Raw genomic sequence first — 16,758 nt, forward strand, 5'->3', positions numbered from 1 at the left:
TCTATTACAGATGTATTACTGCTCATATTGACAATGTCGTGTGCTGCATGGTAAATTACATGAGGGGGAATCAGATTGCTGTAGAAAATGTGTTTAGTCTGTGCACCATTAGCTGGCTAGTGTTACAGATTGAGTTTGCAAAACCCCAGATCACAGCCTCAGTTTTTAAGCAACGATTAAATTATTAAATCGTGATGATATCTGATCAAACACCATTTGTAGTTAATTCAATTCTCTCTGATAACATTTGTTTTAATCACAGACAGTATCATGAATAAAACCAATAAGCTTTGCTATACGCCGGATACTGTGTCCGGCGTATCCAGAAGCTCTTTTCGGTCATTAGAGACAGTAGCAGCAACATTATGTACAAAATAAGTTACAAACAATACACAATTGGTTAGGAGCCCGTAAAACAGCAGCCATCCCATCCGGCACCATTATTTCAATACAAGGCATGTATCAAATCCTCGCTTATACCGAAACTCCCAAAGTCATATCCGATCGCTATACTAATTTAAAGCAATAGTTGTGTGTGGTCACCTAGATGATAATTTCAGCACAGTTTTGATTGGGACAGCTCCATTGTGCTGCTTTGAGACAAGCGTGGGGGACTCGTCTATCAATGTCAGATTTTTGTTTTCACTGAATCTCCATTTGGATATTTGGCAAAAATTAGGCTGGGGAAATGTTAGCTAAGTTGAGGTGAGTGCTAATGACCATTTTTATTTTAGTTTGCTTATACATTAGCTGATAAGAACATTTTGCTAGTATGTTATACAAGTGGAGTTTTCTCTTTCCTGTCCTAATCAATCAATGTGATTTTGTTTCACTGAATCTCTGTCTGTATATTTGTTTAATTGATCTCTAGCTGGACAAGTGGAAGTGGTAGCTCATTTATTCATTTGCTCGTCTATCACTGATCAGAAACATTTAGCGTGCAATAATTGAGCCTAAATCAAGTGTATTCTTTGTTCTATTGACTCATGTAGTAGCTTTATATAGAGCGTAGGCTATTTTCATAATGTCCCAATCCCACTGAAACTCCAAATCCTGACTCACGAAAATTCCTAACTTTATTATGTAATCTATTGGTAGCATTATCAAAGCACGTCTCGCCTATGCACGCCAAAACACCGCTATAAAATATACCCCACTTCTCTGCGCTGTCTCGTATTGCTTCCCATCTGAGAGCTTTGGTAGAGAATGTGTGATCAATTATCAGGTATGAAGGTAAGACCCAGATACAGACCACGTCAAATAAACAATAGTTTAATATCTCAACAGGGGCAGGCAATAGACAGTTCCAAGCAGGCAGGGTTCAGCAAACCAGGTGGGCCAATGGTACCGGACGGCAGACAGGCTCAGGGTCAGTGTAAGGCAGAGGTCGGTAATCCAGAGAGTGGGCAAAGGTACAGGTCGGCAGGCAGGCAAGCTCAGGGGCAGGCAGAGTGGTCAGGCAGGCGGGCTCGGAGTCAGGACTGGCAAAGGTCAAAACCAGGAGGGAGAGAGACTGGAAAAAGCAGGAGCTGAGACACAAAACACTGGTTGACTCAAACAAACAAGATGAACTGGCAACAGACAAACAGAGAACCCAGGTATAAATAAACAGGGGATAATGGGGAAGAGGGGCAACACCTGGAGGGGGGTGGAGACCATCACAAAGACAGGTGAAACAGATCAGGGTGTGACGTCAACAAACGATATGAGAGTAGATATATGGACATTGTTTTTTTTATACAGGGTTGGCCCAGTTAAGATATCTTGATATTTAAACAATTTCATCTCTTCAACTCCCCATTATTCATGAGCTGATCTGCTATCTGTATAATCAGTTACTCAACTTTGCCAAATAGGAGATTCGGCAAGTATTCAGACCCCTAGACTTTTTCCACATTTTCATATGTCACAGTCTTATTCTAAAATGGATTAAATTATATTTTCCTCATCAATCTCTACATGCAATACCAGATAATGACAAAGCGGAAACAGAAATACCTTATTTACATAAGTATTCAGACCCTTCACTATGAGACTCAAAATTTAGCTCAGGTGCCTCCTGTTTCCATTGACCATCCTTGATGTTTCTACAACTTGACTGGTGTCCAACTGTGGTAAATTCAATTGATTGGAAATGATTTGGAAAGGCATACACCTGTCTATATAAGGTCCCACGGTTGCCAGTACATGTCAGAGCAAAAACCAAGCCATGAGGTCAAAGGAAATATCCGTAGAGCTCCGAGTACAGTTCCCGCTCAGCCCAGTCAAAACTGTTCGCTGCTCTGGCCCCCCAATGGTGGAACAAACTCCCTCACGACGCCAGGACAGCGGAGTCAATCACCACCTTCCGGAGACACCTGAAACCCCACCTCTTTAAGGAATACCTAGGATAGGATAAAGTAATCCCTCTCACCCCCCCCTTAAAAGATTTAGATGCACTACTGTTCCACTGGATGTCATAAGGTGAATGCACCAATTTGTAAGTCGCTCTGGATAAGAGCGTCTGCTAAATGACTTAAATGTAATGTAAATGTAAATGAGACAGGATTGTGTCGAGGCACAAATCTGGAGAAGGGTACCAAAAAATGTCTGCAGCATTGAAGGTCCTCCATCATTCTTAAATTGAAGAAATTTGGAACCCCCAAGACTCTTCCTAGAGCTGGCCGCCCAGCCAAATGGAGCAATCTGCGGAGAAGGGCCTTGGTCAGGGAGGTGACCAAGAACCAGATGATCACTATGACCGAGCTCCAGAGTTCCTCAGTGGAGATGGAAGAACCTTCCAGAAGAACAACATTCTCTGCAGCACTCCACCAATCAGGCTTTTTATGGTAGAGTGGCCAGACGAAAGCCACCCCTCAGTAAAAGGCTCATGACAGCCCACTTGGAGTTTGCCAAAAAGCACCTAAAGGAATCTCAGACCATGAGAAACAAGAAAGATTCTCTGGTCTGATGAAACAAAGATTGTACTCTTTGGCCTGAATGCCAAGCGTCACGTCTGGAGGAAACCAGGCATCTCTCTGATGAAGCGTGGTGGTGGCAGGATGATGCTGTGGATATGTTTTTCAGTGATCAGGATCTAGGGAAAGATGAACAGAGCAAAGTACTGAGAGATCCTTGATGAAAACCTGCTCCAGAATTCTCAGGACCTCAGACTGGGGCAAAGACTCACATTTCAACGGGACAACGACCCTAAGCACACAGCCAAGACAACACAGAACTTGTATATAGGTCTTGGAATGTCCTTGAGTGGCCCAGCCAGTGCCCGGATTTGAAACCGATCTCTGGAGAGACCTGAAAATAGCTGTATAGCAATGCTCCCGATCCAACCTGACCGAGCTTGAGAGGATCTGCAAAGAAGAATGAAGAAACTCCCCCAAATCAGGTGTGCCAAGCTTGTAGAGTCATACCAAAGAAGACTCAAGGATTTAATCTCTGCCAAAGGTGCTTAAACAAAGTGCTGAGTAAAGTGTCTGAATACTTATGTAAATGTGATATTTTGTTTTTTATTTTGAATTAGCAGACATTTAAAATCCTTTTTTTTGCTATGTCATGACGAAAAATTTATGAAGAAAAAAGCTATTTTATAAATTTTAGAATAAGGCTGTAACGTAACAAAATGTGGAAAAAGTCAAGCGGTCTGAATACTTACCAGTAAAAGTGACGGTTTTAGCCAGCCAGCTACTTTTCAACCGCAGTCCCTGGCAGGCTATTAAAAACAATTACATTACAGATAATTAATGAGCAGTGAGTGTAACCAATGTGAAATGGCTAACTAGTCAGCGGTGGTGCGCGCTAATAGCGTTTCAATCGGTGACATCACTTGCTCTGAGATAGTGGTTCCCCTTGCTCTGCAAGGGCCACGGCTTTTGTGGAGCGATGGGTAACGATGCTTCGTGGGTGACTGTTGTCTGTAACGAAGCATCGTTACCCACGTTTTATTTGAGACTACTGTACAACCATTAAGATTAATTGTCAGATTCAACAGAAGATCTCTTTGTTTCTTGGGACCTAGAACAAGTATCTCTGTTTTGTCCGAGTTTAAAAGTAGAAAGTTTGTCTGAAACACAGGCTTCTAGCGAGGGCAATTTTGGGGCTATACCATGTTTCATTGAAATGTACAGCTGTGTGTCATCCGCATAGCAGTGAAAGTTAACATTATGTTTTCGAATGACATCCCCAAGAGGTAAAATATATAGTGAAAACAATAGTGGTCCTAAAATGGAACCTTGAGGAACACCGACATTTACAGTTGATTTGTCAGAGGACAAACCATTCACAGAGACAAACTGATATCTTTCTGACAGATAAGATCTAAACCAGGCCAGAACTTGTCCGTGTAGACCAATTTGCGTTTCCAATCTTTCCAAAAGAATGTGGTGATCGATGGTATCAAAAGCAGCACTAAGGTCTAGGAGCACGAGGACAGATGCAGAGCCTCGGTCTGAAGCCATTAAAAGGTCATTTACCACCTTCACAAGTGCAGTCTCAGGGCTATGATGGGGTCTAAAACCAGACTGAAGCATTTTGTATACATTGTTCGTCTTCAGGAAGGCAGTGAGTTGCTGTGCAACAGTATTTCTAAAAATGTTGAGAGGAATGGAAGATTCGATATAGGCCGATAGTTTTTTATATTTTCTGGGTCAAGGTTTGGCTTTTTCAAGAGAGGCTTTATTACTGCCACTTTTAGTGAGTTTGGTACACATCCGGTGGATAGAGAGCCGTTTATTATGTTCAACATAGGAGGGCCAAGCACAGGAAGCAGCTCTTTCAGTAGTTTAGTTGGAATAGGGTCCAGTATGCAGCTTGAAGGTTTAGAGGCCATGATTATTTTCATCATTGTGTCAAGAGATATAGTACTAAAAAACACTTGAGCGTCTCTCTTGATCCTAGGTCCTGGCAGAGTTGTGCAGACTCAGGACAACTGAGCTTTGAAGGAATACGCAGATTTAAAGAGGAGTCCGTAATTTGCTTTCTAATAATCATGATCTTTTCCTCAAAGTGTTCATGAATTTATCACTGCTGAAGTGAAAGCCATCCTCTCTTGGGGAATGCTGCTTTTTAGTTAGCTTTGCGACAGTATCAAAAAGGAATTTCGGATTGTTCTTATTTTCCTCAATTAAGTTAGAAAAATAGGATGAACGAGTAGCAGTAAGGGCTCTTCTGTACTGCACAGTACTGTCTTTCCAAGCTAGTCGGAAGACCTCCAGTTTGGTGTAGCGCCATTTCCGTTCCAATTTTCTGGAAGCTTGCTTCAGAGCTCGGGTATTTTCTGTGTACCAGGGAGCTAGTTTCTTATGAGAAATGTTTTTAGCTTTTCCTACAGACAACAGACAACATTGGAAAGCAGCAATACACAGCTAGGGATTATGTTCACAAATCTGATTGACCTTTAGCCATGTCTTCATGTGAAAGTATGATAGGTGGTGCAGTTATGTGTGTCTGATGTCAGTGTTTTCCATACATGGGAAGCTCTCACAGAGAAAGCAGATTGACTAAAGGTGCTTTTCCTTATGGGAACTATACAGCCACCTCTCATGGCAGACCTTGTGGATCTGCTGCCATATGTTTGGGTTTTCTGTTTAACAAAAGTACTGAGCGGAGGGGGAGCCAGGCCATTTAGGATCATGAATACAATACATGCATCGGTGTATTGCACAAGATTTTCCAAACTCAGGAGCTCATGCTTTCTGAGGATGTAACAGTGATGATGGCTATTGGTCTTCCTATCAAGCACTTTGAGAGCCTGTTTGTAAGACAGACTGATTATGTTTTAATGTTGTACAGCAAGCTTGGGCCCAACTAGTAAAGCAGTATGTTAAGTGGGGGAGTATCATAGATTTGAAGTATAGTTTTGCTACCTCTGTAGTCAAACAATTTCGTATAAATTGGAAATGAGCTAGGTTGAATTTGGTTATTTGAATGACCTTTTTCACCTGCTTTTTAAAAGAGAGGTTGGAATCAAGTATGATGCCAAGGTACTTAAAATCAGATACCACCTGGAGCTTCTCACCTGACACATAGACATCTTGCTCAGTAACATCTGACACGCAGACAGTTTTTTTCACATTGAGATGCAAGCACGAGTCACTGAGCCACTTTGTGTCATCCCCATACATTTGAACTTCAGACCCAGTACAGACAGAAGGCAGATCATTAATGTTCAGGCTGAACAGGAGGGGCCCCAGTATTGACCCTTGGGGCACGCCCACATCATAGCTAAGAGTAGGTGACAGCTCATTGCTCACTCTGACACACTGAGTTCTGCCTTCAAGATATGATTTCATCCATCTCAAGGCATCGGGGGGAAAGTTGAACTTGGGCAATTTTGTGCTGATAACCTCATGGTTACCAGTATCAAAAGCCTTCCGTAGGTCCAGAAACACAGCCCCAACAACGCCCCTCCTGTCATTACTAAATATCAGTTTCACATGCTGTGAAATCTTTACATAGTAGCACAGACAAACAGGCAATGTGGAGCAGCGTCAATCTTACTTTGGGAGAACCCTGGCATAGTGACCTTGGTTTTAAACGCTTTAAATGGGCACTTCCGAATTTTGTATTTCCCGGCACTCTCTGGATAATTCTGAATCATTCCCACTATGGAAACTTGGTAGATTTTCTGGAAAATATGAATCCCTACCTAACATGGTCCTCAGTGGCATCCTGGGAATGTACAGGGAACAAGACAAAGGTCCCCTAGAGAACGTTCCCTTGGGACAATCACGCAGCCTTCTTAGAATGTTCTCAGAAATTCAGTGGGATAACGTTGCGCAAAAACCCTTAAGAGACCTAATGGGAACGTCACTGAATGTCCTCATGATATCTCCTGTTTGCTGGGCGGACATCTGGCGCTAACATTGCCCTAAAGAACTCCCTAAACTGACACATAAGTATGACAAGCATGTCATTGATGAATGGCGGAACATCAGACTGGCTGAACGATGGTTATTTGCTTACATAATGAAAGATTGCATCTGTTTGAGATTGCATTTATGGTATTACAGTTTTCAGTATTTGTGCCATGTCTCTGCAGTGATTCGTCTGTACGGAGCCAGAGATGTGAAGGAAAAGTGGATCAGGGGCCTGATTAACCCCTGAACAGGTGGGCCTGCCTGTGGAGTGGGTCTTACTGGGAATAGGGCACTGGGTTGCCCTCAAAACCAGGTCAAATTAGGATGGGGAGCCTCATGACAATGCCGACGGCTGTATTATCAAATCAAATACAATTTTATTTGTCGCGTACACATAGCTTGCAGATATTATCGCGAGTGTAGCGAAAATCTTATCTTCCTTGCTCCAACAGTGCAGTAATACCTAACAATTCACACAAATCCCCCAAATAAAAAGAATACAGTAACACTTTACTTGACAACTGGTCATAACCATGTCATAATATGTCGTAACAGCTGACATAACTTGTCTTAACCTGTCATAATATTGTCATAACACTGTCATGACCCATATACTTACACCTGTTGTGACATATATTGCTCTAATATATGGCTGGTTATGACACCTACATAAGCGTGTCAAAACCCACATTTATTCAAATTTGCCAAGAAGTTTCCTTTTGTTTGAAAGTTTGTCTCTTAAATCCTTTGTAGTTTCAGCATATTTTAAATAACTCGTAGAAAATACTCTTTATGACACTGTCAATAAGCATTATGACCATACTGTGTCACTTTACTTGGACTAAGAAAATACAATAATACTGAATTAACACTTATTTTAACTTAATATAAAACATCAATAAATTCAATTTAGCCTCAAATAAATAATGAAACATGTTCAATTTGGTTTCAATAATGCAAAAACAAAGTGTTGGAGAAGAATGTAAATATTTTTTTTTACATGGCACATATTGCAAACGTTTAAGTTTCTTGCTCAGAACATGAGAGCATATGAAAGCTGGTGGTTCCTTTTAACACAAGTCTTCAATATTCCCAGATAAGAAGTTTTAGGTTGTGGTTATTATAAGGTTATTTCTCTCTATACAATTTGTATTTCAAAAAGTATTTAGTCAGCCACCAATTGTGCAAGTTCCCCCACTTAAAAAGATGAGAGAGGCCTGTTATTTTCATCATAGGTACACTTCAACTATGGCAGACAAAATTAGGAGAAAAAAGAAAATCACATAGTAGGATTTTTAATGAATTTATTTGCAAATTATGGTGGAAAATAAGTATTTGGTCAATAACAAAAGTTTATCTCAATACTTTGTTATATACCCTTTGTTGGCAATGACAGGTCAAACGTTTTCTGTAAGTCTTCACAAGGTTTTCACACACTGTTGCTGGTATTTTGGCCCATTCCTCCATGCAGATCTCCTCTAGAGCAGTGATGTTTTGGAAGATTTTCTATGGGGCTGAGATCTGGAGACTGGCTAGGCCACTCCAGGACCTTGAAATGCTTCTTACGAAGCCACTCCTTCGTTGCCCGGGCGGTGTGTTTGGGATCATTGTCATGCTGAAAGACCCAGCCACGTTTCATCTTCAATGCCCTTGCTGATGGAAGGAGGTTTTCACTCAAAATCTCACGATACATGGCCCCATTCATTCTTTCCTTTACACGGATTAGTCGTCCTGGTCCCTTTGCAGAAAAACAGCCCCAAAGCATGATGTTTCCACCCCCATGCTTCACAATAGGTATGGTGTTCTTTGGATGCAACTCAGCATTCTCTGTCCTCCAAACACAACGAGTTGAGTTTTTACCAAAAAGTTATATTTTGGTTTCATTTGACCATATGACATTCTCCCAATCTTCTTCTGGATCATCCAAATGCTCTCTAGCAAACTTCAGACGGGCCTGGACATGTACTGGCTTAAGCAGGGGGACACGTCTGGCACTGCAGGATTTGAGTCCCTGGCGGCGTAGTGTGTTACTGATGGTAGGCTTTGTTACTTTGGTCCCAGCTCTCTGCAGGTCATTCACTAGGTCCCCCCGTGTGGTTCTGGGATTTTTGCTCACCATTCTTGTGATCATTTTGACCCCCTGGGGTGAGATCTTGCGTGGAGCCCCAGATCGAGGGAGATTATCAGTGGTCTTGTATGTCTTCCATTTCCTAATAATTGCTCGCACAGTTGATTTCTTCAAACCAAGCTGCTTACCTATTGCAGATTCCGTCTTCCCAGCCAGGTCTACAATTTTGTTTCTGGTGTCCTTTGACAGCTCTTTGGTCTTGGCCATAGTGGAGTTTGGAGTGTGACTGTTTGAGGTTGTGGACAGGTGTCTTTTATACTGATAGCAAGTTCAAACAGGTGCCATTAATACAGGTAACGAGTGGAGGACACCATAATTTGCAAATAAATTCATAAAAAATCCTACAATGTGATTTTCTGGATTTTTTTTTCTCATTGTGTCTGTCATAGTTGAAGTATACCTATGATGAAAATTACAGGCCTCTCTCATCTTTTTAAGTGGGAGAACTTGCACAATTGGTGGCTGACTAAATACTTTTTTGCCCCACTGTACCTTTGACTATTGGATGTTCTTATGGGCACATTTGTATTGCCAGTGTAACAGTATAGCTTCCGTCCCTCTCCTCGCTCCTACCTGGGCTCGAACCAGGAACACATCGACAACAGCCACCCTGGAAGCATCGTTACCCATCGCTCCACAAAAGCCGCGGCCCTTGCAGAGCAAGGGGAACAACTACTCCAAGTCTCAGAGCGAGTGACGTCACCGATTGAAACGCTATTAACGTGCACCCCGCTAACTAGCTAGCCATTTCACATCGTTTACACCAGCCTGATCTCGGGAGTTGATGGTCTTGAAGTCATAAACAGCTCAATGCTTGAATCATTGCGAAGAGCTGCTGGCAAAACGCACGAAAGTGCTGTTTGAATGAATGCGTACGAGCCTGCTGCTGCCTACATTGCTCAGTCAGACTGCTCTATCAAATATGGTCATTAATATGGTCGAATCTGGAAACGTATCATTTCGAAAACAAAACGTTTATTCTTTCAGTGAAATGCGGAATCGTTCTGTATTTTATCTAACGGGTGGCATCCCTAAGTCTAAATATTCCTGTTACATTATACAACCTTAAGTGTTATGTCATAATTATGTACAATTCTGGCAAATTAATTACGGTCTTTGTTAGGAATAAATGGACTTCACACAGTTCGCAACGAGCCAGACGGCCCAAACTGCTGCATATACCCTGATTGCTTGCACGGAACTCAAGAGAAGTGACACAATTTCCCCAATTCTAAGAAATTCATGTTAGCAGGCAATATTAACTAAATTATCATGTTTAAAAAATATGTACTTGTGTATTGGTTTTAAAGAAAGGCATTGATGTTTATGGTTAGGTTTGGTGCAACGACAGTGCTAAATCATCACCCGTTTGGCGAAGTAGGCTGTGATTCGATGAGAAATTAACGGGCACCGCATCGATTATATGCAACGCAGGACACGCTAGATAAACTAGTAATATCATCAACCATGTGTAGTTAACTAGTGATTATGTGAAGATTGATTGTTTTTTATAAGTTTAATGCTAGCTAGCAACTTACCTTGGCTTCTTGCTGCCCTCGCGTAACAGGTAGTCAGCCTGCCACACAGGCTCCTCGTGGAGTGCAATGTAAGGCAGGTGGTTAGTGCGTTGGAATAGTAACCGTAAGGTTGCAAAAACGAATCCCCGAGCTGACAAGGTAAAAATCTGTCGTTCTGGCCCTGAACAAGGCAATTAACCCACTGTTCCTAGGCCGTCATTGAAAATAAGAATGTGTTCTTAACTGACTTGCCTAGTTAAATAAAGGTGAGAAAAAATGGCCAAATTGGTGTCCAAAAATACCGATTTCCGATTGTTATGAAAACTTGAAATCGGCCCTAATTAATCGGCCATTACGATTAATCGGTCGAGCTCTACTCTAAGGGCACGGTTAGGGAAGCCATCTGGGCCAGCAGCCTTGTGAGGGTTAACACACTTAAATGTCTTACTCATGTCGGCCCGGGAGAATGAGAGGTCAGTTCTCGTGAGCGGCGGTGGCCCGCGTCGGCGGCGCTATGTTTTCTTCGAAGTGGACGAAGAAGGTGTTTAGCTTGTCCGGGAGCAAGGTGTTGGTGTCCTCGATGTGGCTGGTTTTCACTTTATATTCTGGGTCCATGACATGGCTGGTTTTCCCTTTATTATCCGTGGAATTATTTTTCATCTTCATACAATCATCGATACAATCATTCGCTTTACATTGGATGATTTTTCAAATGTATTTTAACAACCATAGTGGTACTTCTCCACAAATAGTATTTTATTATCACAGAAAATGCACTAATATGGTGAATTAAAGTCAGGCTAAGCTACATTTAACACTGTTTACTTGATTTTTAGGGTCTGACATTATTCACTCACTCAGTTATGACTGAAAAAATAAGGCTTAGAGAGAAGATCAAACAAGCACAGGGGAGGGGGTTGCTGACTGGAGCGGGCCAGGGGGCAAGGGCTGCCATGAGTGTGTGTGACAAAAGTAAGAGAGGCCATGGCTTCCTGTGGCAGTGTGGGGTGGAGGTGGTTAGGTGGTGGGGCATTGGTATGCAAAATACACGTTAGTTCGACACTCAAACCTTGCCTGGAGAGAAGTGAGATGGATGGCAGGTGCAGCACCTGAGAGCTGCTTTTCTCACACACTGTCAGCTCCAGTCTTTGGGACAATCCATCTTCCCTGCCCTGGTGCCTCGATACCTCCTCCTCCTGCCTCCCCAGACAGCACTGCCTAAGCACAGTCACTGACCGCTATGGTTCTTGCTCTGAACCACTGTTAAGAAAAATCCCCCCTCCCTCTCATCACCGTGGGGTTTCCCCCTTAGATCCCAGAGGGCCTGGGGGAGAAAAGGCAGATGGGTACTCTTGTAACAGTTAGTTTTGATTAGGTAAACCCCACACCACCAGGCTCAACACTAGCATGAGTGGGTATATTTAGAATGCCATTACCAGATGAACTGTTCTCAGATATTTTCTCATTACTTATTACAAGAAGCGTGTCATCAGGGTTACACCTTTTTTCATTATAGATGCCAATTCATTGATGGCAAATAATAGCATTGTTCTGTTTACCACTATGACCCCAGCAAATCCTTATGAGTCAGAATAAGGATTATGCTGTGACCTGCCCCTATAGTAACTGCTAAACTAATGGAAGTTCATGTGAAGACAGGATGTTATAGTTTTTATAACATCTCCTGGTACTGTTGGTATATTACTATACCTTTATCCCAGAGGTTGTAGAGGCCTCAAGGTTACCTGACATCCTGGCTCTAGGAGTGTTGTTGTGGTCAGGAGAGATGGGTGGTGACAGGCATGTCCCCTTCTACCCAGTCGCCTTCACCCCCACTCACAGTCCCTGTCCCCCTGTTAATCTGTGGCTGCTGCTCCACTCCCGCTCTCCCCACAGAGCCTGTCAGTCCTGCTCCCCTCAGAGCCTGTCCGTCTCCTGTGCATTTGCTCCTGCTTTCCCCCTGGGAACCTGCTGGTTGTTGCTAACAATATAGTGAGGGCCCCTCCCTGTCCCCTCTGTGCCACTTACTCTAATGGATGAACAGTACAGAGAGAGGCAGGTCACCTTCACCTTCACACAAACACACACACACACACACACACAACAGGTGTTAGTTACTCCACTATCAGCCTGTACTACTGTACTGCCCGGAATTGAAATTTCTACTGCTTGCAACTCTTTTTAGATTATCCCAAGATATTTCCTGATTTACATCCATCCAGCCCCTTTGGGGATGTGTAATTCTCCTGTGATCGCCAAACTTTCCTTTGCCAGTCTAGTACCATGGCAGGATCAGTGAAATCTTACTGAAATGTCTGAGTCCCTGTCTCACACGTGCCACAAGTATGTCCCCTCATGTTGACAGAGAGAAGGAGGGAAAGGAGACAGAGGGAGTGGAGGGAGAGGAGGGAGAGGGAGAGGAGATAGAGGGAGAGTCGAAGGCATTGGGTCATTTCTGCGCACCATGTGGCAGCATCACAGGACGATTTCAGCAACCTCCATGCCAAGATTAGTGCTCCCCTGAGCCTTCAAACCAGTACTCCTGATTACATCTTGGAAGAGCTGTATGTGCAGATGTTCAAGCACACATATACAAACACACACCACACATGCACACTTACAAAACACCCACAACTACACACATAGGCAAATAATATTAACTAAAACAAATGCGTTTTTAAACGGGATGAGTACGTACGCATGGCAGTAGCATGAGTATAGCATCTGTCCATATGACCTTGAATGTCCCACAGGAGGGGGAGTAGAGAGGATCAGATGGATGCTCATATCATAGATTACCTCTCCCCAGAGACACATAATGTGCTCACTGTTGTTTTACTGCCAGAATGTATGTCTGAAAGAGTCAGGGATAAACCCATGAGCAGCATTAGGCTACACATGACATGCATGCACATGATAATACTACACGGACGATGTTACGCACTATTAGGAATATTTATATGAAGAAACAACTTGGTGGTGCTCCGTTTATATAGATCATTAAGCTGGAAGAATTGAATTTGAAAAATACTTTGAGTGGCTCTAAAGAAAGACGAGATCAACGAGTGCAGTGTTGTTATCCTGTACATTGGTAGAGGATGGAAAGTAGGATGCCTCTCCGGTACAACACTATGGATGTTTTCATGTATATATATATATCTGACCTCTTCCACTCATACGCTACGCTACTTCCGGTAGGACATTTTACACTAGCCATTAATACCAGGGTAATATTTTCAATTAGCATTAGGCTCTCTGTTGTTGTACTCTGTGTTCAGCTGCATTAGATAATGCTTATCATTTACAAATGAGAGGCCAGCAGGCCAACAAGCCATTAGTACACTACGAATAATTTGTGTACAAGACAGGACCAAAGATGCCCATAGTATATGAGGAATACTAAACACTCAAAATGCATATTTCCTCTGGCTATTGAAACCTATCCTATGGGATTTGCTCAAGCCTCTTAAATGATAGGGATTTGCTACGAGCAAAGTGGTCTTTGATTGACCGAAGGGCTTAGGAATGAATCATTTCATGGCCCCAAGCTATGGGAGGCCAACTTCATACTAGCTAGGTCCAGTGGAGATGGACTTACTGCTAGGTGTACAATTTAGAGTTGGCGGTATTTGTCTTATACATTTTTCTTGTCTTCATTCACAGAGCGATTGTAAAGAAGGGAGTGTCGTTTCGCACAGCAACACCTAGTAACTCGTTGCTGTGGGATATCACTCTGGACGCTGGAGCAGATGGCACCATCGCTGTTGTTTGTCAGAGGAAATCTGCCATACCGGGAAAAAGGCAAGTCTGCTGAAATTACACAACAATCCCCCAATTTACTATCAGTGAACTCCATTAAACTCATCGTGTTCAACCACTGGATCATGGATGGACCATTCACGTCTGGGTTTGGCTGCTCATAGACAACTCTAAACACACTTCTGAATGTTAAGAAGTGATATTATGTCATGGGTTGTTAGATAATGTATTGTAATAATAGTATACATGCTACTGGGGCTTAATGATTTCAATTTTGCCTGAGGGAGTGAAAAATATTCTGCAAAGTAGTATGAGTAGGATAATGCCTCAGAATAAATACCACCCACACACGATGCCATTTTGACCGAGGCTTAGCCTATCTGACCTGACAAGTCACCGTATGCTATCGAAGCACAAAACTGCTGCTGGGAAAAGCTTAAGTAAATCTGCTTTTAAAGAGGCCACTGTCCTCACACCTTATTAAGTAGAGCTACCTCTTAACCTTTTAGGCAGTGGGCTAAATCAGGGTCACGCAGACTGTTTCTTGGTAGTCTTAAACAAATCTACTTTGAAACAAAAGTATACACCTCACACACATGGTTATGGGCTTAGAAAAAAGAAGACACCTGTACAATGTCAGATATAGAGTTGAAGTGTATTCCATTTTGAGTTTGCATCTCAATATGAGACTTTATATAAATCACAGAAGACTGAAATATAACAAAACCATTTGACATAGGAACACCGTTGTTCAATTTTTTTATCATGTTTATTAATTATGAAATTATGAAAAATATTAACATTCCACCAATGAGGCCACCAGAGGGCAATTTGGTCATTTGACTGCAGGAAAGGGCTACGTCAATCTCTGGAAATGTCTAATTGCTTATCTATAGTTCACATGAAATCATTGAAAAGTATTTCTGTCCCCTATTTAGAATATTAAAGTTTTTTTGTATCCCTTACATTATGTTAGTGCTTTTGGAAAACAATTAAACAAGGATTAACATTACACATTAGCTAGCCCCAGTCAATGTGAAGATGTGGCTTTGTTGATAATACCCCTTTCGTTCATAGAAGCTAAACTTGTATGTCCTTTTAAGTCTGTGGGATATTATTCTGGTACCATTGCTGCTGTCACAAATATATCTAGAGTCATGGTCCTCTTTCTGAAGGGTAACCTTTTCCTTGCTTGAGGACAATACCCCAGATGTAGGAACCTGTCCATGCTGGAACAGGACCTTCAATTGACATTCCATGTAACTGGCCAACTCTGTGGCTAGGATGACCTTTAGATGATCTGGTGTGGCTCCAGGTATTTATAGTCTATGAGAAGTTCCCATGAAATCAAATGTGGCACTTCATTTGTCATTTGTCATTTTAATTGAAGCATTTTGGTGTCCATGATTGAATTGAGCTGGGTTGACCTCATTTTCCTGTTTTCCCTATGTGATGGTATTAGTTCATTGTTTATCAAACCCGTTTTGGGGAACATATTTGTGGATGAAAAATCGTTTGTTAGGGCTAATCCATCTTAAAATGTCATAATTTACTAGACCCCCTGTAGGGGCTGTCTAATGTCACACCACTTTGGGGATTTCATGGACTTTGTCTCTCAGTTTCCTATAGTGGCAGTAAGTACCGTGAGTGTTTATGCAGCTATCTGGATATTAAGACATTTTTTGCCTCTGTTTGACAATAGACTGCAATGGATCTTCCGACTTAAAACAGCTGATTAGTGAGAGTGCTGTCCCTTTAATGATCTGCGGGTTGGAGTACTTCACTGCTTCACCCACAAGAATGGCAGAAGGCTACCATGGTGTCCCCCATTTCAATGTAATGCCAGATTAAACCGGCAAAATCTGTTTTAATGTGGGATAGAGACCCTCTTTTAATCGGGCACATCTTGTTTTGATACTTGACTAAAACATTTATGGTTTGTTTGTGTTTCAGTGTTTTTGTGCAATATACGAAGATTAATTTAATTTAAAGTAAATCTCTCTTTTTTGTGCTTTTACATATGGTGTGCAGAATTAAAGAAGATCTCAAAGAATAAATGATAGAGAACTCATCAGATTAGCTTTGTGCTTGCATTTGACTTTGTGTGCTTAGTCCCCTCCTGTACTCCCTGTTTACCCACAACTGCGTGGCTATGCACGACTCCAACACCATCTTGAAGTTTGCTGACAACACGACGGTGGTAGGCCGGATCACCGACGCCGATGACTCAGCCTACAGGGAGGAGGTCAGAGACTTAGCAGTGTGGTGCCAGGACAATAACCTCTCCCTCAACGTCAGTAAGACCAAGGAGCTGATCATGGACTGTAGGAGAAAGAGGGGAGAGCACGCCCCCATCCACAACGACAGGGTTGTAGTGGAGCGGGGCGAGACCTTCAAGTTCCTTGGCGTCGACATCACTAAGGACTTAACATGGTTCACACACACCCACACAGTCATGAAGTGGGCACAGTAGCGTCTCTTCCCCCTCAGGAGGCTGTAAAGA

General features: G+C 42.4%; 1 protein-coding gene across 1 annotated transcript in view; it reads left to right on the forward strand.

Moving 5' to 3' along the window:
• LOC115139969 (transmembrane protein 132D-like) overlaps nucleotides 1-16,758 on the forward strand; it is a 65,869-nt gene that overhangs the window by 20,123 nt on the left and 28,988 nt on the right. Inside the window, exon 3 of the mRNA XM_029677902.2 lies at nucleotides 14,160-14,297. Coding sequence (XP_029533762.1) covers nucleotides 14,160-14,297 — 138 coding nt within the window. The remainder of the gene's footprint in view (nucleotides 1-14,159; nucleotides 14,298-16,758) is intronic.

The sequence above is a fragment of the Oncorhynchus nerka genome, linkage group LG13 (genome assembly GCF_034236695.1).
Source record: "Oncorhynchus nerka isolate Pitt River linkage group LG13, Oner_Uvic_2.0, whole genome shotgun sequence".
Classification (NCBI taxonomy): Eukaryota; Metazoa; Chordata; class Actinopteri; order Salmoniformes; family Salmonidae; genus Oncorhynchus; species Oncorhynchus nerka.